Source organism: Agelaius tricolor, unplaced genomic scaffold (genome assembly GCF_023055355.1).
Source record: "Agelaius tricolor isolate 1412-34295 unplaced genomic scaffold, bAgeTri1.0.p SCAF_23, whole genome shotgun sequence".
NCBI lineage: Eukaryota > Metazoa > Chordata > Aves > Passeriformes > Icteridae > Agelaius > Agelaius tricolor.
In genome coordinates, this window is record NW_027269283.1 from 5,751,789 (window position 1) to 5,778,913 (window position 27,125).

General features: G+C 51.5%; 2 protein-coding genes across 9 annotated transcripts; one reads left to right on the forward strand and one right to left on the reverse strand.

The window, feature by feature from the left end:
• Positions 1 to 206: 206 nt before the first annotated feature.
• On the reverse strand, positions 207 to 7,941 carry CD40 (CD40 molecule). 5 transcript variants are annotated; one of them, XM_071446569.1, is made up of 9 exons: positions 7,894 to 7,941; positions 4,656 to 4,737; positions 3,955 to 4,080; positions 3,722 to 3,865; positions 3,394 to 3,493; positions 2,407 to 2,468; positions 2,071 to 2,169; positions 1,627 to 1,652; positions 207 to 1,331 (listed from the first exon to the last, which is right to left on the reverse strand). In XM_071446569.1, the coding sequence occupies exons 3-9, from the start codon at positions 4,067 to 4,069 to the stop codon at positions 1,176 to 1,178; spliced, it is 702 nt and encodes a 233-aa protein (XP_071302670.1). In that variant the 5' UTR covers positions 4,070 to 4,080; positions 4,656 to 4,737; positions 7,894 to 7,941; the 3' UTR covers positions 207 to 1,175. The 5 variants fall into 5 exon arrangements, with proteins under 5 accessions (XP_071302670.1, XP_071302669.1, XP_071302668.1 ...); XM_071446568.1 differs by lacking the exon at positions 7,894 to 7,941 and adding an exon at positions 6,514 to 6,647; XM_071446567.1 differs by lacking the exon at positions 7,894 to 7,941 and adding an exon at positions 5,955 to 6,109 and having other exon boundaries at positions 207 to 1,253.
• NCOA5 (nuclear receptor coactivator 5) lies at positions 7,919 to 27,048 on the forward strand. 4 transcript variants are annotated; one of them, XM_071446562.1, is made up of 10 exons: positions 7,966 to 8,103; positions 11,066 to 11,252; positions 11,745 to 11,852; positions 15,780 to 15,846; positions 19,239 to 19,598; positions 19,850 to 19,941; positions 20,061 to 20,187; positions 22,178 to 22,377; positions 24,328 to 24,651; positions 25,064 to 27,048. In XM_071446562.1, the coding sequence occupies exons 2-10, from the start codon at positions 11,090 to 11,092 to the stop codon at positions 25,717 to 25,719; spliced, it is 2,097 nt and encodes a 698-aa protein (XP_071302663.1). In that variant the 5' UTR covers positions 7,966 to 8,103; positions 11,066 to 11,089; the 3' UTR covers positions 25,720 to 27,048. The 4 variants fall into 4 exon arrangements, with proteins under 4 accessions (XP_071302665.1, XP_071302663.1, XP_071302664.1 ...); XM_071446561.1 differs by lacking the exon at positions 7,966 to 8,103 and adding an exon at positions 8,189 to 8,335; XM_071446564.1 differs by lacking the exons at positions 11,066 to 11,252; positions 11,745 to 11,852 and having other exon boundaries at positions 7,919 to 8,103.
• The last annotated feature ends 77 nt before the right edge of the window (positions 27,049 to 27,125 follow it).

Below are 27,125 nucleotides of genomic sequence, written 5' to 3' on the forward strand. Positions count from 1 at the left end.
CTGTGCTGGGACAGCTCCTGCTGCGGGGCCGCCACAGGGGATTGGGGCCAGCCAGGTGTGCTGGGGAGGGCCCGGGAGGGGACAGTGGGGGTCAGCACAGCTGGCGGCAGCTCTTCCCTCCCTCCTCTGCCTTGGGAGCCTCTGCCTTGGGAGCACCCGCCCATTCCGAAAGCATCCTTCCCGGAACATCAGTGGGCGGCAGGGGCTCGGGGCTGCTCACGCACAGGGGCAGAAAATCACCTTTAATCACGCTGTGTCGCCAGCACTGGGTGGAGGTGACGGAGCACGGCCGCTCCCGCACAGACGGGCGGGTGTGCGGGGGAGCCGCGGGCGGGGCCCCGCGCTGGGCAACCCCGCGGCCAGAGCCCCTCGAGGCCAGAGCCCCCCGTGCCCAGACCCCCCGAGGCCAGAGCCCCCTGTGCCCAGAGTCCCCCGTGCCCAGAGCCCCCCGTGCCCGCCCGGGGCGTACGCGGGACGGGCGGTGCCGGTGCCGCCCCGCGCAGCCCGCGCCGGTCCCGCAGCACCATCTCCCGGCCGCCGCACGCCGCTGTCTGCGCTCCGGCCCCGCCGCCGCGATCCCCGGCCCGGAGCAGAGCCGTGGGCCCGCCGGTCCGGCCTTTCTTGGTCTGACGGAGCCCGGCAGCGCTGGGCGGCACGCAGGGGCCGGGGTGCCCTATCTGGATGGCAGCGCCCACCGGACACTGCGCCAGCACGGGCAGCGCTTCCACAGCACCCCAGACAGGAGACTGAGCTCTGCCGTGGTGATCTCACAGCCCCCTTTCCCAGCCCTGGCTTCTCCAACACTCAGGGAGATGGGGCTCTGTGCTGGGGTCTTCCTGCCAGCAGTGCCAGGGGCTGCACTGGGCTCTGCAAGGGCTCAGCAGGTGAGCAGGCACGCTGGGCTTCATTGCATCACCTGGGCAGGAAGCAGGATGGGGCTCTGTTCCATGTCCCCACAGGGACAGCCAAGCCTTGCTCCACCAGGGCAGCCCTGTGCAGGTGATCAGACCAGGAGCTGTAGTGGTATTCCCGTGGGGTGGTTGTGCCATGGTCCATTGCAGCATCCCATCATTTGCAGCCAGGCCAGATGCCAGATTTCCTCCCCAGCTGGAGAGGGGACAGAGGAGATGGTGCTGTCCAGTCTGTGCTCCTGTCGGGGGCAGTGCCCTGCGCCTTCACAGCATCTCCTGCTCCGAGATGCGGCTCTCCTTGCCATCCTCCTGGGCCACAGGCTGGCCCCTGAGTAGGGTCTCCTGCACAGGCAAGACATTCTCATCCTGCTCCGTGGGCTGCTGGGTATCTGAGTTCTCTCCGGGCTCCCCAGCCTCTATCTGCACAGGGGCAGGGGTCAGGGGCAGGCAGCTACATTCCCCCACTCTGCACCCACATCCTTCCTGCTACACTCCCATGCAGCCCAGAGTATGGGTCCCTCCCAAATGCTCAGCACTTGCCAGAAGCACCCTCAGGTTGCCCCAGCCCTTGTCCTGCCCCAGCCAGGCAGCCTAGATCAGCCCCCACCCCTCCTACATTGCAAAGCCACAGCCCCTGCTCTGCTGCTGGCACATCCCTAGCTGTGCCCAGGAGGGATCCCAACCCACTGCTGGAGGGGGCTGTGGGTAGACTCACCTCCTTTGGCCCTCGTCGCCTGGAATCTGGATGGAAAGAGGGACAGAGAAGGCAATGTTCAGGGGGAAGTGCTCATGCCCAGGGTCAGAGCCAGGGCTGGTGCTGCTGCACCACAGGTCCTGCAGCTCACGTTGTGCCTGCTGCCACTGCCAGGCTGGGCAGGCTGGGGGTCATAGCAGGAGCCAGAGTGGCCTCGTGGGGCACCAGTGCTGTCCCCCAAGAGCTGGCCCAGCTCAGGCTGCAGCAGTGCCAACACACCTGCTCCCAAAGACAGGACAGGACTCAGCAAACCCTGTCCTGGTGACGTTCCCAGAGGAGCTTCCCCACTCTCAGCAGAGCTGCCATTGTCCTCCCTGGCTCAACCCCTCAGCCCTTTATGGCCCCTCTGGCCAAGGCTCTCCCTCCCTCGGCCAAGGCAGCAGTTCACAGGCTTTAGCCCCTCACCTGTGTGCACCAGGCAGTAGATGCAGACACCCACGAGGCATGTGACAACTGCAGCTGTGATGGGGATCAGCACTGACAGGGAGGAGCGCCTGCTCGACTCTGCAGGAGGACACAGGGTCAGTGAGGCACCACAGGACACCCAGTGTGACACAGAGTCACACCCCAGCCCCACAGGGATCCCTCAGGGAGACTGAGGCAGGAAGGCATCACACTGGCCACGCACTCAGACCTTCCTCTCCCAAAACCACCATGCATGAGGCCAGCTCTGCTGAGTGCTGCAGGAGCCCTGGGTGCTCTCTGCCTTGCACTGGATGGCCCTGGGCACCAGGCACTCACCGCAGATCACATCCGAGGAGTTCGTCCCTTTCACCTTCACCATCAGCCCCTTTTCCTCACAACTGCAGGGAAGAACAAGACCATGTCACCACAGCAGTAACCTGAGCTCAGGGAACAGTTGGGGCTGGGCAGGCACCCGAGCTGTCCCAAAACACATCCTGCTCTGAGCCTGCCAAGCTCCAGTAGGGCGAGCAGGGGGACCCCCACCGACACGGTGTGAGTGGGACAGCAGCTACACAGCAGGGTACCAACCCTGGGGCTTGGCCTGGAGTTGCTGAAACTGCTGAGGATGGCAACAAGTTTAGGGACAAGGCACAGGATGGAGCAGACCTGCTCAGTTAGGGGAGCCCCCAGGGCTTCAGCACTGTAGCCATGACAGAAAAGCTAAGATAGGCTACAAGTGGCTCTGTGGGGAAGTAATTTCTGGGCACAGATAAAAGCAAAGTGAAATCCAATGGCTGGCAGCTGAAGCAAGACTAATTCAGCTTGGAAATAAGGCTCATGTTTCTACCAGGAACTGCAATTAACCCTCAAGCAGCTTTCTAAAGACAGGGATGACCTGCCAGTTCATGACATCCTCAAAGCCAAACTCCCCATGGAGAGGGCTTGTGCTTTGGCTGATGACTACAGCCACAGAGAGCACTGGAAGGGAGAACCTGAACAGGGCATGGGGCATCCCCATAGATCCTGACCCTTTACTTCCAGCATGGATGACAGCATGGACACCTCTGAAGGGACAAGCAATCTGTGCACACAGCAAGGGACAGACACAAGTGCCTGAATGTCTGCCTCGACCTCAGCCAATGCTGTCCTGGACCACACTGTGCTCCTGGCCCTGTTCCTCTCTCCTGGCCCTACAACAGCCAGATGCTGTGTCCCTCACAGGCCAGGCAGGCTCCCCAGTCCCCAAGGCCACCAAGGAAACTGGCAGCAGAGGATGTGCTCACTGGGGCTGGAGGAAGTACATGGTGTGTACTCAGACAATACCTTGTCCAGGGGTGGCACGGCTCGGTTTTAGACAAGACGTTGGAGAAGGTGCCTTCTGCACAGGGCTCACAGGGGGATGACATCCGCTCCATGGCCTTGGCTGGAGAGGAGCAGAGATGGCAGCAAGGTCAGCAAGATGGGGCTGTGGGGGGGGAGGGCCTGGGGGGCAAGGGGCTGCAGAGTCCAGATGTGCAGCACGCCCTGTGGCAACGGCACAGCTCTCCCAAAGCCCTGCCAGGGGGCACCAGGCTGGGGGAGCCCCCTTTCCCTGATGTCAGCACTGACAGGGCATCAGTCCTGTTGAGTGGGAACAGCTTGTCAGATTTACCTGCCACGAAGCCAGAGCCAAGCTGGCAAGGCTGGTTCTCCACACAGGTCTGGCAGCTGATGTCAGAGCAGTGCGTGCCAGCCTGGCACTGGCACACCGTGTTGTGTGTTGCATTTCCTTTTATCTTCTCAATCAGGCCAGCATCTGGGCAGAGGGAACATGGACGAGGTGAGACACCAAGCAGGGCAGCCAGTGCCCCCAGGTTGGGGTCAGTGGTCACAGGGAGCACTTACTGCTTTCACAGATGTCATGAGGAGCACAGTGCTTCTCCTTGGTCCAGCTTGGCTGATAGTGCCCGCTGTCACAGGGGACACAGACAGAGTCTTCTGTTTCACTGCACTCAGACATCAGTTTTTCCCCTGCAATAGAGGCTGGTGAGGAAGGGACAAGGGGGCTTTCCCTCTCTCCAGACAGCACCTCTGCCAGCAGGACAGGGGAAGGCTGGCAGCTGTGGATGCCAGGATTGCTGCACTCTTCTGCATGGAAGCCAGGGCTGAAGGAGTCAGCTCTGATCACCACAAACACTGCAGGGGCCAGGTGGGGAGGGAGGGCTGTGGGGCCACTCCAGCACTCCAGGGACTGAGAGATGACCTGATAGTGACAGCAGGAGCTGGCAAACACCATCAAAATTTGCTAGTGCCAGTGCCAGCACTCTCCCCCCCACAAAGCTGCCTTTGCCAGGGGGTCCTGTAAGCTGCAAGAGCACAGTGCCAAGAGAGCTGTGGCACATTTGGTAAGATCCAAGGGGTCTCCAAGACCACCCACAAGGTCCCAGCTGCTCTATCACTGAGATGACGCAGGGAGGTGAAGCTGTCAGCATTGCTGGCAGTGAGGTGGAGGGGCTCCATCACACCAAGCAAAGCTTTCCCCACTGTGCCCAGAGTAGGTCCTGGCACTGCCCAGTTGTGAGGTCCCCAGGAAAGGGTTTCCATACCTGGCCGACATCGGTTGCAGCATCTGCCCTTGTATATATACTGCTTATCAAAGCATGTCAAGGCATCAGCAGGCTCCCAGCACTGGAAGAAACAAGACCTGTGAATTCATATCCAATGCTCCTGGGATCACCGCGCTTCCACAGACACATGTGCTGACCTGCACCCCGAGGTGAGGGCTTCCTCACACTGCTCTTCCCACACCTCCACTAACCACAGACCACAGCAGCCACCCACGCTGCCTGATGCCATCTGTGCTGTCTTTGAAGTGGGGTGGCAGTGATTCTGGCAGAGTTGCTCCACATTTCCTACCAGAAGGTGATTGCACATCACCCTGTGCCCCCGCCAACAGTACTGCAGTCCCTCACAGAGGGAGCAGCGATCACCAAGCTTTCGTGCCCAGAGCGCTGCCGGCCCCGTCCCAGGGCTGACACGCCGTCCCTGAGGGACAGGAAAGCCCCAGACAAGCGCATCACCCATGAAAACTGCCAGAGCCTGCCCTTGCTCCCCCTAGCAGGGGACTACCTGCACAGGGAAGGGTAAAAAGGACGCAGGGAATGAGCTCTCGGGCAAAACAGGGTGCAAGAGAGCACCCAGAGCACTGTTCCTCTCACAGAGCCAGCCCCTCGCTGCCCATCCCCAGTAGCCCGGCAGCTCCCGGCGGATCTGCCTGGCCATCCTGGGGAGAGGGACGGGGGCTCCGGCAGAGAGCGACGGACAGAGGGACAGAGGGCCGGAGGGTGCCATAGACGAGCACGCAGCACGGCCGGGCGCTTAGCACCCCCGTGCGCACCTCGAGCAGCCCCGGTGCGGGGACAGGAGGAGGCTGCGGGGCCGTCCCAGCCGCCCAGAGGCAACCGAGAAGTGAAAGCAGCGCCGGCAGCCGGTTCCAGCGCCCCACCCGACTGGGGGTCCCGGCCGGGGGTCCCGGGGCTCGCCGCTGCCCGTCCCTGCCCGTGGGGACCCCCGGGCCAGCGCAGGGAGGGGCTGCGCTGCCGGGCCCGCGCCATCAGGGGAAAGCGAAAGCGCGTGGGTAGAAGAGCTGGAGAGGATACCAGGCAGTCCCGACAGCTCCTCCGCCCTGGCTGTGTCCCTGGAGAGCGGATCGACGGACCCGAGGTGGCAGCGCCGCCGGGTCCCGCTCACGCCGCCCGCGCTCAGCCCCGGGGCTCCCCGAGGGGACGGGCCGGAGCGGCCGGAGCGTGCCCCTTCCCAGAAAGCCCGGCGGGACACGGAGATGGAGGGATCCCCTCCGCCTCTGCCCGTGTCCCGCTCCTTGCCCCGGTCCCGGCCCCACTCACGCCCAGCAGCGCCGCGCAGAGCAGTCCCCAAAGCCCCAGCCGGTTCATGGCGCTGCGCCCCGGCCGCCGCCGCCGCCGCCCTGCTAAGAATGCCTCGGTCCGTTCCCGCCCAGGAAGGGGCGTTGGGCCGCCTTGTCCGGGGCTTCCCCGCCGGCCCCGGCTGGGGACAGCTCCCCGCCGGCCCCCCCGAGCCCGCGCCGCCCGCCCGGGAACCCCCGGCCGGAGTCACGGCCGCAGGCAGGAGCAGAGACAGGGGCAGAGGTCGGCCGGGGTCCGCGGGAAGGGGAGGGGAGCGCCTGTGCAGCCCCCCCGCCGCAGGAGCTCCAGGTTTCACTTCTTTCCAACAGCAGCTCAGAGAGGTTTTTTGGGGTTTTTTCTTATTTAGGCTTTAAAAGCCCCTGAGCTGTCGCCCTGGAGGGCCCCCACGGCTGTGGTCAGGGAGAGCCCCTCTGGCTGCAGCCCTGGAGAGCCCCCGGAGCCGCCAAGAGGGGCGGAGTGTCCCCGCAAACGCGTCAGTCCTGAAAGGGGAAGGGGCAACAGTGCTGTGCCGTGGCTGTACCTTCGTTTCAGTTCCCCATAGCGGTTCCCAGCAACCCCCAAGGAATTTCCAGGTTCCCTGCCCGCTCCGGAGGCGTTCCCTGCGCTTCCCTTGGCATTACGCTGGCTGGGCAGCGAACGGTGGCTCCCCAGCGCCCCTCGGTGCTCCGGTCACCTCGGTGCCCCGGTCACTAATGGCACTGCCGCCACACTGCTCACATTGCCGTGGTGCCGGAGAGGACAGACCGCAGCAGCCGCCTCCCGGTTACGGTCACGGCCCCAGCCAGAGAATGGTGGCCACAATCGGCCATGGCCGAGTCACAGCTGCTCCCGGGGACAACGGCAGCGAGAATTGGGAACCGAGCGTTCTGGGTTCCCCAGCCCAATGTCACTTCCCAGAATGACTCACTCGGGAGCACGAAGGGTCCCTGGGGAATCTCGAGGGCAAAGGGGGCGGCCGCAGAGAGAAGGGGATTTCTGGGCCTGACTCCCGTGAGCCTGGCCTGGGAAATCCCCGCGGCGCCGGGCACTGCCTGAGCAGGGTCTCCTGTGGCCGCGGGCTGTGAGCGCCCCTCGCTCCTGGTCCCGGGGCAGGGGCCGGTGCTCGGGTGCTGCTCAGGTGGGAGCCCCTACGAGAGCCCCCGGTCCCGCTACCCGCACAGCGGGGCAGAATCCCGGGGCAGCTGCTGCTCGGGGCAACGCCGGGGCTGGGGGCACAGCACGGGAACGCCACCCCTTGAACGGGTCAGGAACACTGCGGTCCTGGCCCTGGGTCCGGTCTGATCCCGACTTCGGTCCCAGTCTGATCCTAACTCCGGTCCTTGTCTCGGTCTGATCCCGATCGCGGCCCCAGTCTCAGAACTTGTCCTGGTCTGATCCCCACCCCAGTCCCGATCCTGACACCGGTCCCGGTGCCGTTCCAAAGCCCCATCTGGTCCCTGTCTGACCCTGACAACTACTCCTGTCTCAACAGCAGTCTGATCCCGATCCCGGTTCCAGTCTCAACCCGACCCCGATCCCGGTCCCTGTCCCAGTCTGACCCCGATCCCGGTCCCTGTCCCAGTCTGATCCCGATCCCGGTCTCTGTCCAATCCCGGTCTCTGTCCCAGTCTGATCCCGATCCCGGTCCCTGTCCCAGTCTGATCCCGATCCCTGTCCCAGTCCCAGTCTGATCCCGATCCCTGTCCCAGTCCCAGTCTGATCCCAGTCCCTGTCCCAGTCTGACCCCAATCCCTGTCCCTGTCCCAGTCTGATCCTGATCCCGATCCCGGTCCCGGTCCCGGTCCCTTTCCGATCCCGATTCCGCCGCCTCCCCCGCGCGAGGTCCGATAGCGCCACCCAGCGGCCTCCCCGCCTGGCCTCCTTGGCACTACAACTCCCGGCCTGCCTTGCAGCGCCGTACCGCGGGATACGCCGGGAGCCGGGGCAAGTGCCCTGTGCCTCGGCAGGTATGGCGGTACCCTGCCGCGCCGTAAAGTGCGCTACGTCGCCATAGCGACCGTGCTTCCCCCCCTCCTCCTCTTTGCGACGGCGCCGTGCGGTAGTGGCGGGTGGCGCCTTTGTCCTGGCGGCGGCGGCCTGACGGGGCACCGGGTCCGGGCCGGGAGCGGCGGTGAGTCTGCGGGTCCGCGGCCGCGGTACGCGGAGCGCCCGAGCGACAGGCTTACGGCAGCGAGCCCCGCAGAGAGCCCGCTCGCTTTCGGCTGAGGCTGGGCCGGGCGTGCCTCGAGGCCTGCGGGCGGGCCGCGCCTCCGCCTCGCGTCCGGGCCGCCCCTCCGCCTCGCATCCGGGCAGTGCGGGATCGCCGGGATTCGATGGGGCTGTTCCGCACCCCCGGAGAACCGGTGCGCGGCTTGAGCGGCGCTGGCAGCGCCCAGGCCCGGACGGAGGGAGAGGAAGCACGGGAGGGAGCGGCGGCCGCCGGTGTGAAGCTCTTGGCCGGGGGTCCCTCCCCGCTGGCCCGGGAGCTGCGGCGGGCCCGCGCTGAGCGGGACAAGGGCGGGGCGGCGGGAGGAAGGCGGGGGCGCTCCCCGGGTACCGTGTGGGCGGCGCCGCATGTGCCCAGGTGCGGGGGGCCGGGACGGGCGGCGCCCCGGAGGGCCCTTTGGGGGAGCGCGGGGCTGCTCCGCGGGCAGCTCCCGCTCCTCGGCACCTCTGCCCTCCACGCCCACTGTTTCTGCTTTGCCCCCGAACTTCACGGAGACTCGTGTCGTGTTTCGCTTGTGGCAAATGAGTTGCAATATGCCGCTCCAGCAGTCTTGCTTCCTTGAAGCTGTAGCGCTATTAATAAACAACTCTGGTTTTATATATAAGGTTTCTAGAGAGATGTGGGTTTCAATAATTTCCAGAGGTTTTGTTGGCTCATGAGGTGCTGTGGGCTGTCCTGTGGTAGGACCCACAGTTACTGCGCGGGGAATTGGCACCTTTAAACTGTGCCGGTGCCTCTCTGGCTGATTTAGTACAAGACTTAATGTGGGAATTAGGTGTTCACATCAATTAGATGTAGCGTGCCCAGAGGTGGGACAACATTCATTTATTCTGGTCTTATGATCACTAAATGGCCCTTAATTATGTAATCTTCTGCGTGGAAAATGATAAGAGGCAGTGAATTACCTTAGATGAGAGTTCTGATTTACTGATTGTTTTGAAGTGGGGTAAATAGCTCTCTGTTTTTCTTAACGTGGAAAGTTCTTGCAGCCTCTTCCTCAGACACCCCCTGCTATCCCACCCCTAAGGAACGTGAAAAGGAATTTCTTACAGCTTTTTATCCTGAAAGGGAGATCTTCCAGCAGCTACAGGCCTGTTTGACACCTGTTTGCTGTGTGTGCCTGTGCACTGCATCCTGCTCTGAATGGGAACTTGGGCTAGATGGTGCCTTCCATGTTTTATTGCCTCTTATTCCTTTTGAGGGAATTTTGAAAGCTTCTCTACCCTCAGCTGATGAGAACTTGAGCTGCAGTAGTGGAATAGAAGTCCAGTGCTTTTGTGTAAAAAAAAAAAAAAAAAAAAAAGGGATTTGTTACTTCTCATGGGGAAGATAAAACTCTGTGTATGTGTGTGGACAAACTTGAGGGGGATTGGGGCAAATATGATAGAAGAGATTAATTTTGTTATTTTGTTGGATTTTGGTTTGGGTGTTGAGTTTTGTTTTCCTCACCCCAGTTCTGGCAGCTAATTTTAAAAAGTTGATTAGACAGGGAAGTGTTCTCTGCCCCCATCTCTGTAGGGTTTCCTAAAAAGGGGCAGGAGTGACACAAATGTGAAGTTGATTGATCTTTAAAGGATAAATAAGTACATTTTATGTCTAAGATCTGGAGTAGATGTATTTTTCATGCCAGTTAAGTGTTGCAAAAGTATTCATATAGAGTCGTCTTATCTATTTTGACATTTGATTTATTTATTTAGAGATGACTTTTAAATTGTATTTACTCCAGGGTACTGTTAGGGAGTATCTTGGTTGTAGGCATTGCATGATTAAAAAGATAAGTTTCTGTTGATACACTCAATTTCATCATCTTTCTTTTTCCAAGCTTCTTGCATGTTACTAACAGAAAATCCCATCCTGCATTCCTGTAGGTGAATGTTTAGGAAGTAGAACAACTTTATTAAATCATTTTCAAACTTTTAAGTTCACCTTGAAAGTTTCAGTGTTATTAATTTCTTTGAGCTTTATCTAATGGTGAATTTTAAACCAGAAAGTGTGAATACTGGGGATGGTGTTTTTTGTTAGCCATGGCAGTGTTTGTTATGGTTTGTTTTGTTTTTTTTTTTTTCTGGGGTGGCTTTTTTTATTTGTTTGGGTGAGTTTGTGCAGTGAATGTTGCTGACTGCTCCAGCTGTGTGCAGGGGTGTGGGCTAAGGGAATGTGCTTTTTCTGCATGGGGGAGGTGAGGAAGGTGCAGCATTTACCTGGGGGTGGTTAAATTCCCAGCTCTGGACCCGCCTGCTGTGGGAGCTGACATCTCCATGGGGACAGGGCTGTGCTGTCTAACAGAGATGCAGATAAGGACCTGTGCTTTCTGGGATTGGAAAGCTGAGATTTCACATGTAGTGAAGTGACCCAGATGTGGTCACTTAGGAGTATTTCAGCAGTATTTCCTGATGCCTCATTCCAAGCCCTACTGGAATATTTGGGTGCTGTTATGCAATGTTGCAATGAGTGTTTCCTTTCAGCTTATTAAAATATTGCATAAATTTCAATATTTCTCATCAGTGGATTGAAGAACTAGATGTGACAACAATAGGCATGTTGAAAAGCTTAAAGTTAAGGAGTCTTAGTGGAAAATTAGTTTTATTTGTATCTTAGTTTGGAGTCAAACCATTAAAACCTATCTGCAAAATAATTAGGTTTGCTACCTTTCAGTATTACAGAAAAGCTCAACCAGAATGCTGCAGTGAGTGTTTTTGCCTGACCTCTGTGTCCCTCGTATTAAGATTTCTCTGGAGTGAAGTTTGCGTCAAGCAGACCCAGTTGGCTTCTAGTCTGCAAAGCTGTTAAGTTTAATCTTGTTCCAGTTTAATTTTAATGTCATGGATTGAAATTATATGCATGGCCATTTTTTTTTTTTGTGAAGAGTTGGATTTGGAACGAAAGCAAAATGGCTCGAGGACGCAAGAGCAATAGCATCAAACAGAGCGACTTCACTAACAGCACCAATCCTCAGGATTTAGAGAGAAGACTTTTTGTCGGCAATTTGCCCACAGACCACATGACTCGTGAAGAAATGGAAGAGATATTTTCAAAATATGGCAAAATCAGGGGTTAGTATATTATCTTATGCCTTTTTGTGGCAGGGATTTCAGGGAGAAATATTGCTTCATGCTTGTCAAATGCTATTTGATGATGATGAGAGGAGTGACCAATGTTGTTCCTAAATAGTGACCTTCTAATGATAATTTTCTCTGCCTGCATTTTGTCTGGAAAAGTGATTCCTTCAGTATAGCTCAAACATAATGCAAATATATCAGCTATGTTTTAGTTTTTAGGGTCGCAGTGTGATGTCACAATACTCTTTCATAGCATCTTAATCAAATCTTGGTCACTTCACGGGCTGTATTTTGGTCACTGCCTTGTCAGAAGGAACTTGATCAGAGTGTTTAAACTCTGCACTTTGATCCTGGTGGATTAGATTTTCCCAGGAAGCTCGCATAGTGGTTTCTGGGTAGAGTGCAGCTGGTGGGGTTAGCGGTGTGTGTGTGGGTCAGCTCTGTCTGTGCTTGTAACCGGTCTTGCCCTGCTGTTAACTCTTGCAGCCCTCAGCATGTACCATGGCTATGGGTTCGTGCAGTATGACCGTCTAGAAGATGTCCAGGCCGCTCTGGACGGTGAGAAGGGTCGCCTTTATAAAGGGTATAGATTAGGTAAGGAAACTGCTCCTCGCTCTCCTGACCCCAGCATGCGTTCCGGAGAAAGGGTGCTGTTGTTTTAAAGCCCTCCTCGAAGGTCACAGTGTGACACTTGTCTGGCCTTAGTCTCAATCAATTTAAACAGAATTTATTCGCCTCCTGAGTTCCTGCTGTGTGCTTCACCTTGCTGCCTGGGTCTTACCCTGAATTTTTATGCGTTAGTGTTTGGGTAGCTCTGTTGGCCTTAAGAGCAGAGAAGAAACTGTGCAGCAAGTGAGCCCTGGAAAAGGATCATTGAAACGTCCAGCACAGAGTTTAATAACATTTGTAAACCAAAACTGGGCTTCATCTTGACATGCTCAAAGGAATTGGTCACAGTGCTTAGTGGCTGGTTGGCTAAGTAAACCTAGCTGGGATTTTTGCACAAGTGGAGCCAGCCTTTAAGCAGTGCTATAAATACTGGGTGCTTTAAAAAGGATATTTTCATAAAGATGAGGATAATTCTGCTAAGTGTGCTGGGAGCAGACTTAAATGGACATGAATGGTTAGAAATCCACAAGTAATCTTTTAAATGCAAGGAAAAAATTACTTTCAAAGTAAGCCTATGATAATTTGAAGAAAAACAGTGTGACTTAAAAAAGAATGACAGGAGGAATAAATAGTAACCTGTGGGAAGGTGTATGTGCAGTAACAAATAGGAGCCTGAAGATGGAAATGAAGGCAAATAGACAAGGAGGGTAGAAGGATACAAGAAGAAATGATGTCCAGCATTATCCAAGTGTAGAGACTTAAACAGGAACAACTTTGGCTGCTTTAGAAGCTAAGGGTAACTAACTGGCAATGATAAAATTTCTAACTGATAAGGCCAGTTAATGTTTCTGCTGTCTGTTTTTGAAGAGGCAGGGGATTTGTTTAATGTAATTTCCATTTCAGTAGCAAAACCAAAAAGGTAAAGCTGCAGCTACCAAATCTAGAGCTCTCAAAAGAATTAACGTCAGTGAGGCTCAGTGAACTACTGACCTGCCTAGTCTGTTTACTGGTGTTTTTCCACAAGCCTTGGAAAACTAGGGAGTTTCCAGGGAGCTGGTAGAGTGCTGCAGGTGAGCCAGTAGGCAGGGTAAATGGAATGAGCCTGGCATCAGAGCCTGGGAGCAAAGGGATTCTTTCACCTGACACTGATGAGAAGGCAATTGATTAATGTCCATCAAAATAAATCCTGTCTTAGTTACTCTTAAGGTACTGCAAGCTCTAGGGCTGGAAGCAGCAGTGTTAGTGTAAAGATTGCTGTAAGGTGCTTGACTTGATAAGAAAGGAGAACAGCTAAAAACAACAGAGTTAAATGGATTTAAAGTGAATCTAGAATGGAATAGATGTAACATGATGGAATTTCTCAGTGCTTTGAGTGGTGGTCTAGAAAAACTGAGTCCTGGCCATACAGGGCTTTTATAAGTGACTTGGAGAGAAAAACATGTTTTAAAAAAAGGATGAAATAAAGAAGACTGAGTCACTGATGGCGAAAGGACCTGGACTTCCTATCCTGGATGCAGACAGACCTGAGCTTTAAGTGAAGCTGACAGGGAAGGTCTGCACCCAGCCAGAGTGCCCTGGTCATCCCTGGCTGTGCAAAGCACACGCGTGCAAGTAGGGAGGTTTTGGTACTTGTGGGATTTTGCTGCTGGAAGAGTGCTCAGTTTTGGTATGCCTGGTTCAAAAAGGATAATGCTGAATTGGAAAAGCCTTGAAAAAACCTGGCAGAGGTTTAGAATTAAAGAACAAACCCAAGCAAAAATCTCAAGAGAAAGGAGTGATGTGATCTCTGTGTTACAGACAGACCTGGGATCTGGGAGTTTTAGTGTAGTCGGCATAAGTGTGACAGTGCCTTGAATGTGAATAAAGACTTTTCTCTAACAGCAGAGTAATTGGCTTCTGGAGTAATTTATTGGATCTGTGGTGGTTTCTGTGCTCTGAAGACTTTTAAATTGGAATTGGATATTTTGCTAAAAGATAAGCACTAGTTCAGTGCCACTGCTGCACTTGAGATAGATGGATTCCAGAAACTCCTGTCACCTGTGTTTGTTCAGAAGGTTGCACTGTGTGATTACAGTGGCCCTGTCATCTCAAAATCCAACAGGACGGAAGATTTTTTTTTGGGCTTTTTTTTTTCCCGAAGTTTTGTCAGTGTTCAAATACTTAACTTGTAAATGCTGTTGGCATAAAATAAAATGTTACTAAATGTGTTTGTTTTGCACAAGAGAAGGATCCCTGTCAAAGTTTTTTTTTTCTTCTAGTAACATATTTTTGTGGAGATCTAAATACTTTTTTATTTGAAAGAAATGTATGATACCAAGTGTAAAAATCATAATAGGTTTCTTCAATGGCATCTTAAAACAGAAAATAAAAATAATCTTAAACCAAAGAAAGCAGCTAGTGTCTTGCTTAAAGATAACACTTGACTTTAAGGGGCAAAATTATCAACTAAAAAATGAATGCAAGGAGAACAGTTACTTCAGTTATGCAGTCTGAGTATTAAATACAATCGTTAATAACACAGTAAGGTAAAAATTTTTGGGAAAGTTTAACTCCAGTGTAGCATAACACAAGTATTTCCACAAATGCACAGTAGTGTTTTCGTATCTTTAATAGTAAAACTTAGAGAATAAATGTCCTTCAGATGTAGTTTGTAACAGTAGACCCTGCAGCTGTGTTTGATCCTGGGGAGGTGCTTTGGGGTCCTGTGAGTGGTGTTGTGCTGCAGTTGTAGTTCATGTTCAGATTGCACTTGCTTCTCTGCCCCATCTGAGAGACAACATGCTGCTTGATTGTCATCAAGAACAAAAATTAGACCTGATCCCTTAATTACAATTTTAATCTTGAAAATAATGAAGGATAGTTTGGGACGTTACAGAAGATATTAAGACCGAGTCTGCCTAAAGACATCACGGCATGTTTATATTCTCATGCAAGAGCTTTGAAACTGGTTAATGCAAATAACTCATCAGAAATGCTAATTGTTGATAGATTCTGGGGGAGCAGATAGGGCCTAGATTTGGGTTCTTTTCCTTTAAAGATTCTCAGTAAAATGTCCAAAGGCATGTTGGTGTTTGCTTTTGCCCTCCTCCAGTGCATTATTTCATCTCCAGTCAGCTGTCATGGGAGGCTTTGAGAACAGTGTGGGTCCCTGCCAGTTCTGGGCAACTTCACTTTTGTGGGTTGAGGACAAGCTTCTGTTTCTTCAGCTCTCTTCCTTCTTTATGTTTCCCTTCATGGTGTTTTTCACAGAGATGCTCAGAAGCCAACCAGTTTTCAAATTTCTGATCTGTTGCCTTAGTCTGCATCACGTTAACAATGGTGTTTTGGATGCACCATGTTGACTTCATAAGGAGCCTGTGTTCCAGGCTCCTGGATCCGTTTCTCAGTGGTGGGGGCCGTGCACATTAACACTGCAGCAGTCTCTTGGAAGGCAGTTGCACATGCCCCTTTGAGAACCCTTGGCTTGTTTCCAACAAGGGTACCAGCATGCTCCATTGAACAGGACTGGCTGTGAACTTAAGACTGTGCTGGCCATCATTCCTTTCTCGGAGGTTTTCAGACTCTGCTTTTTCTCCTAGAGTCCATGAGTCGCTTTCTGCTTGCTCATAGACTGCAGAAGAAAGAGGTTCTCTTATGGAAGGAAGAGTCTGGATGTAGGCCTGAACATGCAGGGTTAAAACTTCACCCAAGCTGTCCACTCTATTTTGAAGTCAAAGAAATCCATGAAATTTCCATTATGTTGTACTATCTAAACTTAATAAAAAATTGTCAAAGTGACAATGTCTCTCTGCTGAATGGATTTCCTTGCACCATCTGGATGTTGTTGAGCTTAAGTTGCTTTCATTTGAATTGTGCTGATGATCTTTTTTTTGTTTCATAGCATTGAACAGATGGGTTGATTATTCTTTACAGATATTAATAAAGCAGTGGAAAGAAGAAATATGAATAAGGCTTCATCAAGGTCCAGTCCCACACGAAGGTAAAGTACCTGGAAGCAGTGAGTTATACTAGGAATTCAGGCCTTTGGGGCATGAGCCCAGCGGCCTGTGCTAAATGTCTGTGTCTCTTCCCTACTGCCACCTCCCCAGTCAAACAGTGATGCTCCAGCAGGAAAGTGTCTGCTCCACCTCTGAGAGCCCTTTAGGCTTGGGCATCTTGGCAGGCACGAGGAAAACCTTGTGTCTGCTGCCAGTACTGCAGCCCAGCATTCAGTTTTGCAGCACAGGCTGGAAGAGACTTGAGAGGAAGAATACGCTTGATGTTTGCTCCTGCCTCCAAGGATCAGAGAAGCCGAGACATATCTAGAGAATGCCAAGGGGCTGCAGCATTCCTAGTGCAGAGGATCTTGGGATCTTGCCTCTTCTGATGTTGAAAGCTTCCAGTGCTGCCATGAGACTGGAAAAGAGCGCTTGAGCAAAACACAAGACAGAACAAATGTCTCTTGCAGGGTCCTGTCTGCCCATGTGGTTGTGTTATCAGAGCCTGGAGCCAGCCCCCCCTGCAGTCACCATTGTACTCTCCAGCTTCTCCTGGCTTCCCACCCTGCAGTGGGCACAGCACGTTCACCTCTTTCACCTCCTCTGTGTAGGCAGCCACAGGCAAGGGGAAAAGATATGGATTGGCCTGTCACAGGAAGACAACTTCAGTTTCTTTTCCACAGCATCACTAGGAAGCACACTAAGACACGTTCCAGTGTTGTTTGGTACAAGGTACCCACCCTGTGTGCCTCTGTTGTAAAACCTTCCATGAAAAAGCATGGTGCTTTTTAAACTTGAAGGTAGTCGAGGAGCCACGTCTAGTGTGCTTTACTGGCTTGAACTGTTAAATTACCAAAAATGAGGGAAAAGTGCAACTAGCAAGACATCTACACCAAAAAAAAAAAAAAAAAGCAGAGAATGAGTAGCTGCAATTCTTGGCACCATCTAGGATTTTTATGCACTGCACTAAACTCTACACAGGGCCAAATGTGCTTGCAGAGACCAGCATGTGGGCATCAGGCCCAAGAAGTGCTGGGATTCCTGTGGCAGATGCAGCAAATCTTGGGCATGGGATGTGCTCAGTGCTGGTGGGAGGTCCCTGGGAGTATGGCACATTTTTGGCCTCAGTGCCACCAATGCTGCAGCACTGCTGGGGTGAGGGGCAGGTGTCTGTACCATGAGCATTGATCCTTGGACTGCACTGCAGAGAGACAAGCACAGGCACTGATGCCATGGGCATTTGCAAACTACGTCATCCTGCATGTGTGCAAGAGCAGGTGCCTGTGCTGCAGTACTAAGGAGCACTGGACGTGACTGGAGAGCAGCCAAAGCTTTTGGTGCCACTGTGACATGCACTGGATTTCAGCTGGCACTGCATACACCATGGCCATCACATGTGGTTAGCACCAGGTCCCAAGCAGCACTGTGGGCACAGGTGGCAGTGGGGTCACAGTCACAAGTCCTGGGCATGGCTGTGATCAGTGGACTCTGGACCACGCTGTGGCCTGGGAGCAGCAGCTTTCACTGCCAGTGCTGCAGAGCCCCACGCTGCACCACACACAGCAGTGCTGGGCCAGCAGGGCCAAGTCCCAAACAGATGCAGGCAGTGGTGCTGATGCTGCAGGAGCCAGACCATGGTGACTGAGGTGTGGAAGCTGTGCCTTGGTGCTGCTGTCTCCCTCGAGCAGGGCAGCCACGTGGGCACAAGAGCTGAGGGTACCTGTGCCACATCTCTACTTCTGTCGCAGTTGTGCGTTCATTCCGGATCTATTTGTCTCTGCAGATAATAAATGTGGCCTGTTCTGGTCACCCCCACTCCAGCTGGAATAAATGTCATATGCCAAACAATTCCCCTGCATCTGGTTGTTTTGCTAAATGGTCTCACAGCTATGGAAAGATCAGTTATACTCAGTATCCATTAGAGCAAGTCAGAAGTTTCCCCTGAGCTTCCACCATCATTCATTGTAGGTTTTGCGGGAAGGGGGCTATGATGTGTCTCTCACAGGATGTGGTTTCAGTGCAGATCACAAACAAAAAGTGGATTTATATGTCCAAGAAGCTGAAGGAGTTTACATCTGGCTGTCTGCAAATTCATTATGTCACTTAGAGGAGGAGGCTATGTGTTCTTTTGGTGGCATCTCTAATTTGTCCCAAAATCTGCTTTGTATCTGACATGCAAACAAAGAATGTCAGCACTCTTATGTGTTCCCAGCACAGCTGGGTGTCTGACACCAAAATCCATGCACAGACTGCTCTTCCATCTCATTCCTGTCACTCTGCCTGACACCAAACTTGGGCTCATCTGACTCGTTCTCTCCAGGTGATGTCTATTCGACTGCACTGCAGTGGATGCAGACTTAGGTTCTGCTTCTCTTTCATAAACTAGATTAGGCTGTTTGAGGACTGTAAAAGTCATGTCAAGTATGGGAAATAAAAAGATTCAAAAGCTGGGGTTTTTTTCCTGATGGTTGTCACTATTTTGGGGAAAAAAACAGTCCGAACACATCAAGCTCTCTAGTTTCTCTGCAAGATTTTTTTTAATGCTTTGTTTTGACTACAGTGAAGTTAAAGTCTTCTCTGGAAAACAGAATACGACCTGGAAAAATTCCTACTGCTTTGGGAAAAGATGAAGACTGGAGCATTATTCTTCCTTGCCTCTGAAGACTGCAATGTAAAGTCTGAATGAGATGGATCATTCAGATCCAACAGAGAAGCCTTTTGTGGCCACTGAGGATGCAGTACTGGTTGGGTTTAGTACCTTCTTAACCAGGGCATTATAAACATAAGGCTGGCTTTCTACAGAAACTATCCCTCAAATCCAGGAGAAGGCCATAGCTGTCTCTGCTTTCTGTCAGCAGCACAAACACAACTGCAACATGGAACCTGCAATGTCTTTCCTCACAAGCTGCTCCTTTTTTAATCATATGCCAATAATGTTACTTCAAGTGTTCTGCTGTCATTGATGAGCAAATTTAATGGATCCATTGAACACTCCTGGCTACTGCATATATGTGGGTATTAGCCTATATCACCTTAAATTCTCAAAGAATTTTCCAAACATGATTGATAGATCATCTATGGCTGATGTTGGAGGTCAGAGGCCTTAAAATGGTGGTTTCTGAAGTGCCTGTTCACTTCATCCACAGGTGTTCTACACTTAGTGTTCCATTAAGGAGCTTTCTGGGTCTTGTTTGGCCGTGCTGATTATTAGAATTAAGAACCTTCTCCAGACTGCTTCAAAAATATGACTTTTGGTCAATGTTTGTTTTTGTGGGGTAAGAGGGAGGATTCAGCTGCTGTGAAAGGTGACTTTGGCACCTCAGGTAAGAGATGTAAGAGTAACTGTACTCGTGTTGTTAGCAGGCTAATGGAATTTCCCTGGTGTTTTCCTCAGAGAGCAATATGCCTACGGGGATGGCCGAGATACCAGGCGTGACCGCTCCCCTCTTCGGGGGAGCCCACGGAGAGACCCCAGGGATGGCAGGGATGGCAGGAACGGGCGAGACGCGAGAGACGCTCGAGACATTCGAGGCAGAGACATGCGTGATGCCAGAGACCACAGGGACCCACGGGACCTGCGAGACCCACGGGACTTGAGGGATCCAAGGGACTTGAGGGACCCACGTGATGTTAGAGATCTTCGTGACCCACGGGAGCCGCTGTATGATCGATACAGGGATCCACGGGATATGAGAAATGCACGAGATATGAGGGATCCACGGGATATGAGAGACCCTCGGGACCCTTTGTACAGGTAAACTCTCCAAGATCCTATTTGCCAAAGTAATATTTTTATGGCATTTCTGACACAATTGTTTGAGTGGTGTCAGGCGTTTAAGGAAATCACCCTTAGCTGGGGACAATTGGGTGCTGCTCTGTGTCTTGTGAGGAGCAGATGGGTACCTCAGAAATTAAACCTGGGGGAGGTTTGGGTGTGATGCTTTGCCCAAAGTTGCTGCCTGAGATGGTGCTGCAGGAAACCATTGCTGCTTCTGAATGTTGCAGGCGAGACGAGTCTTACGACCGTTACCTGCGCCTTGACGACTACTACCGGCGCAAGGACGACTCCTACTACGACCGCTACAAGGAGCCAGAGGGTGAGTACCTGCACCACTTCAAAGGGAGGGTGCCATGGTGCCACAGTGCCACGGTTGTGGTGCTCTGCGCCCCTCTGAGCAGGTCTGAAGGGTGTCACTCGTTCTGTGGCTCGTTTCAGACCGCCTGAAGCGCGAGGAGCGGCGCCGGGAGGAGCTGTACCGTCAGTACTATGAGGAAATCAAGAGACGGTTTGATGCAGAGAGACCCGTGGATTGTTCTGTGATAGTGGTGAATAAACAGACAAAGTAAGAAAGTAGTTATAATCAGTGTTGTTATTGCATGGTAGAAGAGAATGGATTTAAACTTAGTCCTGCCTTGAGGCTGTTTATCTTACTGGCTGCTCTTGAGGAGCGTGGGTTTAGAGCCGCCAGGAAGCTACAGCTCCCATTTTTCTTCTGGAAATATATTTTGATGAGATGAGGAAATATATCTTGTGCTTTGCTTGTATTTCCCCCTTGTAATCTATTGCTATACCTTCTCCTGATACTTTTATACCTACTGTCCATAGAAGCCTACCATTTCAACAGGTTGTAGGGGCCTGTACTTGTTTTTCATGAGTAGCATGATATAGAACTTAGGAATATAGAACTGGAATGTGCCAGCCAGGTGACAGTACAGAGCAGGGATCAGGGTGATTTGGGGGTGTTAGTTCAGAGCTCCTGTTGGATTGGTTCCTAGGGCAGATACCAGTCATTGCCATTAGTCCAGTGTGCAAGAAGTACAAAATCACTGCTGAATGCAGTCATGGACAGTATCAAAAGCAGGTGTAAGTAGTAACCAGGGTGATCTCATATAGCTGAGCACTTACTGAGTTCACGGGGCAGGCAACCTGTTGGGAACAGGGGGTACACCTGGCACAGTGGTAGAGGGCTTTAACAATGTCACCAGTCTGATGTCTGTATCTTTACAATTAAATATACTAAGGAATAGTAAATGTGTAAATAAATCACAGATCTGGCTTGTAACCTGAGGAAAATGTTTGTCAGGGGAAAGTTAAAGCTCTGTCTCCTTCACTCTTCAGAGAAAAGATCAAGAGTTGCTTTTCTTTAACTTTGCTGTACATGTGGGGCAGAAAGAGACAGCTGGGGCTTGCCTCATGTGCTGGTAGAAAATGGAGCAGGAAATGGAAACAGGAGAAGCAGTGAAACTAGAAATAATCTTCTGATGGAGTTGATTACCTATTGGAACAAATCTTGAGAGGAAATTTTAGATCCTTTATCCCCTGGTGGCTAAAATTCTTTGGAAGATATTCTAATAGACCATAAGTTATTGTGCTTGACCTAAGAATATTTTTTTTGTGCCAGAAGATCAGCTAAGTATCCCAAGAATCATTTTGGTCTGTAACAGCTACAAACCTTAAGAGCTGGAGCCTGTTCATAAATCTTGTACTGAAGCACTGATGTCACTTTCTATAGACCTGTTGAAGGGTGACTCCTGAATGCCTTAGATACAATCATGTGACTTCAAAGCTCTTAAAAAGATGGTTGAAGGGGGGACAGTTTTAATCACCATTACAGACTTCACCTCCAAAGACAATAAAATTACCCTCTTTCTTGAGGTGTGGGTGCACACAGACTGAATTTGTCAGACTTTTGTGCAGTCAGTATTGCAGGTTTGGTTCTAAGTATAGTAAGCTTAAAAATAAAAACCCTTGGCAATTCAAGCTCAGCCTTGTAAGCTGAGTTTTGTGCTTGGATGGGGAAGTCTGTAGGACAGGGTATACAGGAGCAGTGGATCCAGAGATGCTGTTTTGGCAGTGGGTTAGAGCAGAAAGCAGCTAGTAGAAAAGAGCAGGCCAATAAGGAATGAGGCACGTGTGAACAGTTGAGATACTGAACAAAGCAGGAGTAGATGAGTTCTGTAGGTTGGCTCCTCTGCTCTGTACCCCTTGGACCTCTGCTGGCGGATATTCCTTCCCCTAATGAATTCAGTTGAAACACATTTATGTGTAAACAAATTTGTAATAGTGTAAATCCCTTTGCAAACACTCTGTTTCTCAGCTCAGCTAAGGCTTGATTTGTAATTTATTTTGGTTGAACTGAAATGACTGATTCAGATCAGAATAAGGGCTTTTATATTGCTATAATGGGATTGCTTTAGTACTGTCCTGGTAAACGTCATGAAGCTGGGCAAGTAATCAGAAAAGCGAATCTGGGATGGTGGAGAGGGTGCAGTGCCAAGGTTTCTGTTCTGTGTGTGACTGATTTGTTAAACTGCTGCTTTGCTTTGTGGTAGGGAGTACGCAGAGTCCGTGGGGCGGAAGGTGCGGGACCTGGGCATGGTAGTGGACCTGATCTTCCTGAACACAGAGATGTCACTGACACAAGCCCTGGATGATGTGAGCAGGGGAGGGTCTCCTTTCGCCATTGTCATCACCCAGCAGCATCAAGTTCACCGTTCTTGCACTGTTAACATCATGTTTGGCACCCCACAAGGTACTAAGGTCTCAGTAGCCTGGGAATTGTGTGGTCACTCTGAACTTTCCTTTCAGGCAGAACCACATAGAACAAAGTTCATCTTTGCTGTCACATAAGAGGTTATAAATGACTTGACACCATGTCATAAATGTGAATATCATTATTTAAAAGCTTCTGTAATGCTCTGTTTGCCCCTTGTCAAAAGGAATGTCTAATTCCTGCCAAGAGGGAATCTCGTCTGTGTTCTTGGCTCCTAACATTGCCAGCCTTTGCAATGTTAGGGCAAGTCATGGACCCCAGAGCTGCACTGCTCTGGGACATCTCTGAGTTATACCAGCCCAACCTCGCTCTACCACTTGTTGCTCTCAGAAGGAGTGTGTTGGGAATGTGGCAAATTAAAGGACAGATTTTAAAATCAAATGTGATTTAAGAAGGATTTGATAATGATAGAGATTTGATAATGAAACTAGGAAGAGTTATGAAAAGATAAAACTACAGTGTTATGAAAAGATAGATCTACAAAGTGTTTGGGTATACAGGCTCCACCTTCTCAGCACCTTTACACTTGTCACATCACTTTCCATCACAAGGTGTGACTTGGTTGTTGCATGAGGGTGGGTGTAAGTACTAAAAATGCCTTGTCAAAATGTGATTGGGGAAAGCAGCTGTTGCTCTGATCATAGCAACATGTAACGTTCATGTAATCTGTCAACACAGGTGACTGGTTTGACCACAGCTGAGCTTTCAAAGGTTATTTCTCCCTTACTGTGTTCCCAAATAATGTTCTGTGAGTTCATCTGGGAGAGGAAACCTCTGAGTGCACAGTCAGTGCTTGGTGTGTGCTCACTGACTGGAGAAGCCCAGTTTCTTTTAACATCAGATGCAGATGTGATAGGAGAGCTCCCTCATTTCCTGCAGACAGCTCACATGCACTGTCACTGAGCTTCCCATTACTCTTGGTTTTAATTCTCAACTTCTTTGGTTTAACACCTGTTAAACCTTTGGCAGAAGGCCAAAGCTTCTTTTCTTCTCTGGATCTGCTGGTGTATCAGACGTGATGGGAACCCCAGTCATTAGCTCATCCACAGCTCATTCCAGAGATTAGATATGGTCACTTCAACCGCTCCTGGCCACCTTTGCATGCATGTTTGTTTCAGGGAACTCTTTCACAGTTTGTGCAAAGCCTAATGTTAAAATGAACCCAAGTTTCTGTTAGGAGGAAAAGGCTTGCAGGATTTGATGTTCTGCAGGTGTTAAAAGGACCCTGCCCAGAGCTTTGGGCACTTTTGGGAAGGTAAAGGCTCTTTTGATCTCCCAATTTAAATCTGTGTTCAGGTGACTGTTCATGTGTGTGCTTTGGGAGTTGGAAATAATGACCCAAAACCCACCAATGAAATTGTCCATTACTCATTTTATTACAGAAGAATTTGATTGCTGCTTGTTGCCTCAAGAGCGGTGAATGTGAGCAGCCATGTGACGCTGAGCCAATGCTGCTCCCTCCCCAGCTGCACGTGCACATGAGATGTTAAGGCATTGGCAGCACAGAAACAAACCTATTCCCATGGCTGTCGTCCTCTGGGAAGCATACAGCCTTCAAGAGGGCAAGTTTTGGATCTGTCCCAGGGTTTAGCAGTAAAATGACTGGGACCATCTCATCTTGGAGAACTGAGGATTTATGTGAGAGGTAGAGGGAGCTGCTTTCCTTTTAACTGGTGAGAGATAAGAAAGACATTTCTGGGCTGAGCCCTCAGCTGTGGAAGGAAAGGCTGGCCTTGATGGCTGATAGCCGTGGGCCTTCTGTTGGCTTTGAAAATGCAATTGTTCCCGTGTGCCTGGGAAGTTCCCAAGTCTGTACTCACACTCCCTGAGCGGTGCCTGCTGCTGACCGGGTTGTGCTGGCAGGCAGGAGGAACAGCACCTCCATCAGGGTCACTTTGGGTCACTCAGAGCATTTTTTCCTTTGTGCAGAGCACCGCAACATGCCCCAGGCTGATGCCATGGTGCTGGTGGCAAGGAATTATGAGCGCTACAAGACAGAGTCCCGGGAGAAGGAGCGGGAGGAGATCGCCCGGCAGGCTGCCAAGATGGCAGATGAAGCCATTCTGCAGGAGAGGGAGCGCCCACCCCCCATGGAGGAGGGTGTCAGAGGAGGTCACTCTCCCAGGATCCAAACTCTCCTGAACCTGCTGGCAGACAATCGCTATGTGACTGCTGAGGAGATAGATAAAGTCATTGATTACCTGAGGGACCGGAAGGAACGCTTGCTGCGGGGCAGCACTGAATCTCTGCAGGGTAAGTCCCACAGCCCCAGACAGACTTTACTGTGTGGTTTGTGGTCCTCAGGGCTGGGACAGGAAAAGAGTCCTGGGACTGCAGAGGAATTTGGGAGCATAATGTCCTCATGTAGTACCTCATTTTATTGAGATGGATGAGTTGTTGCATACATGAGACAATTCAGAGTATTCATGTGGAAGATCTTTTATGCTGGATTCTCTTAGGGCAACAGCAGGACTGCTATAACTGGTTGGGCTGCTACGCTCAGTTCTCTAGAGCGGTTTGGGTTCCCAGAGCTGTGCAGCTGTGATCTGAGGGTGGATGTTCACTGATGCCATGTCTTTGGTAGCTGTTTCATTAGTTTTCTTTAGGTGTCGTGTCCCTTCAAGGGCATTTGCAGAGCTTTAACCACCTTTCCTTTCTTTCCCAGCACCCATGTCAAGACAACCTTTGGGGCCACCTTCAGGATCATCACTGGGTAGTCAGTCCAACCTTCCAAGTTCTCAGGCTCATCAGAGTTCACAGCCTCTGGTCTCTACTCCTTCTGTTCCAGTGTCCTCTTCTACTCCTCAGCAGGAGCTTCAAGCAAAAATCCTCAGTCTCTTCAACAGCGGGGCAGCGGCGGCGGCAGCTGCTGTGGCAAACAGCGGTCCTGCAGCCTCCGCAGGCTCCTCGGCCAGCACTCCCAACCAGAACTTTGCTAACCTGGCTGGCGGGCAGCCCCGGCCAGCACAGATGAATGCTGGAAATTTAAACCAGGCTCAGCAGAGATTGCAGACTCCAAACACACAGATTCCTGCTCTCCCGGGCCCTTCGAGAAACGCAGGTCCGAGACCTGGAGCTCCTCCACAACCGCAGCCGCTCTATGGTCAGCACCAAGCCCGCCTCCCTGCGCCTGGCAGTGTGCCCGCCCAAAGGCCGGTGTCTTCTGGTATCAACTTTGACAACCCCAGTGTACAGAAAGCCTTGGACACCCTTATCCAGAGTGGTCCTGCACTCTCCCACCTTGTGAGCCAAACCGTGGCCCAGGGGCGAGCGGGGTCCTCAGCCCAGCAACCAATGGGTGCCTACCAGCGACACTATTAGAGCTGAGCTGTTGGACCCATTCCCCTTCCCTTTGCCATTCCATACTTATAGCTGTTAAAGAATTCTCCCATCCTTGCCCGGGGACAGATGCCCTGGGCATGCATGTCCTCTCCACTCTGGCGAGAGCATACCCCCTGCAGCATTGCTGCCAACGGTTGCTGGCGCTGCCCTCCCCTTCCTTGGTCTGGTTAGCAGTGTTTAGAGCAGAATGCTCAGTTTTCTCCAAGGCACAATGTGCTGAACTGTGTTGGATCATTGGTTGTCTTGTCCCATCCCAGAAGCTACCGCAGCTTCAGTCCTGCTGCATTTTCCTTACTCCCAGCACCTGGTGCACCTTCCCACTGAGGTGCAGTCTGGGCTCGCTGATTGGTCTCAGTGTAGTTTTGGATCATCAGTTTTGATGACTTAGGGGACTGAACAGAGCAGCAAACTGACGGGCCTTGGACACCCACCAGTGTGGAATGAGCACTATTTTTCTTTGGATTTCTTTTTTTTTCTTTTCTTTTCTTTTTCCTTTTAATAGCATATAAGCCATTTGGAAAGTCCAGTGATAGTGCTGGCAGCCAAAATCATGAAGCACATGCCTGACCACTGCTCAGTAACCAGGACTGTGCAGTCTGTCTGCAGCTGCCTGCCCTATTCAGGCAGAGAGGCCGGTGTTCCTGACCACTCACAGAGACTGGCAGCTGTGGGCTGAGCACATATCTGCAACACAAGAACTTCCAGCCAAGGCAGAGATTTCAAACAGTCTGTCAATTTTCCTACCGTGAGTAATCAGTGTTAAGATCAACCTGGTAAATTTGGTGTGTAAATTTCCTTTTCTTACAGTCTTTGGCACCGTTGTTAGTGTAGCTTAGCTGCAGCCACACTGATGTGCTGCTGGCTCTCCCTGGGAATGCCCGTCACCAGGTATTGGGGGCAGTGCTGCTCTATCAGACCTCTTGCTGTTGATGGATGTTTGGTCCATCTGAGGAGGAGAGGTTAATACCATAATTTTAAAGATGTTAATACCATAATTTTAAACATTTTCTCAACACTTTGGTAGCTGCAGCGGACAGTGGAGTGGTATCAGGCAGTGATTCCTCACCATGTTTTTACTGGGAACATACTTTGATACCAGAACACAAAACATCACTTAGCTGTGTGGTCCTTCCTGTCATGGCCTTCTTGGAGTCTGTGGGCTGCCTGCAGGGAACTGTGAGATACTAAGAAAGCAGTGGATTGAAGCAGAGGATTTTCTTTGTCCCAGGTGGTTTGTGTTGTAGCATTTCTTTTATCTCTGTGCTGTTAACAAGAGGACATTACTTTCTAATAAAAGTCAGAAAAATTTCCTGTTGCATTTTTTGACACTTGAGTACTCTCAGAATACATCCTTTCACTGTGTTTGCTGTTACTCTCCTCTCCTG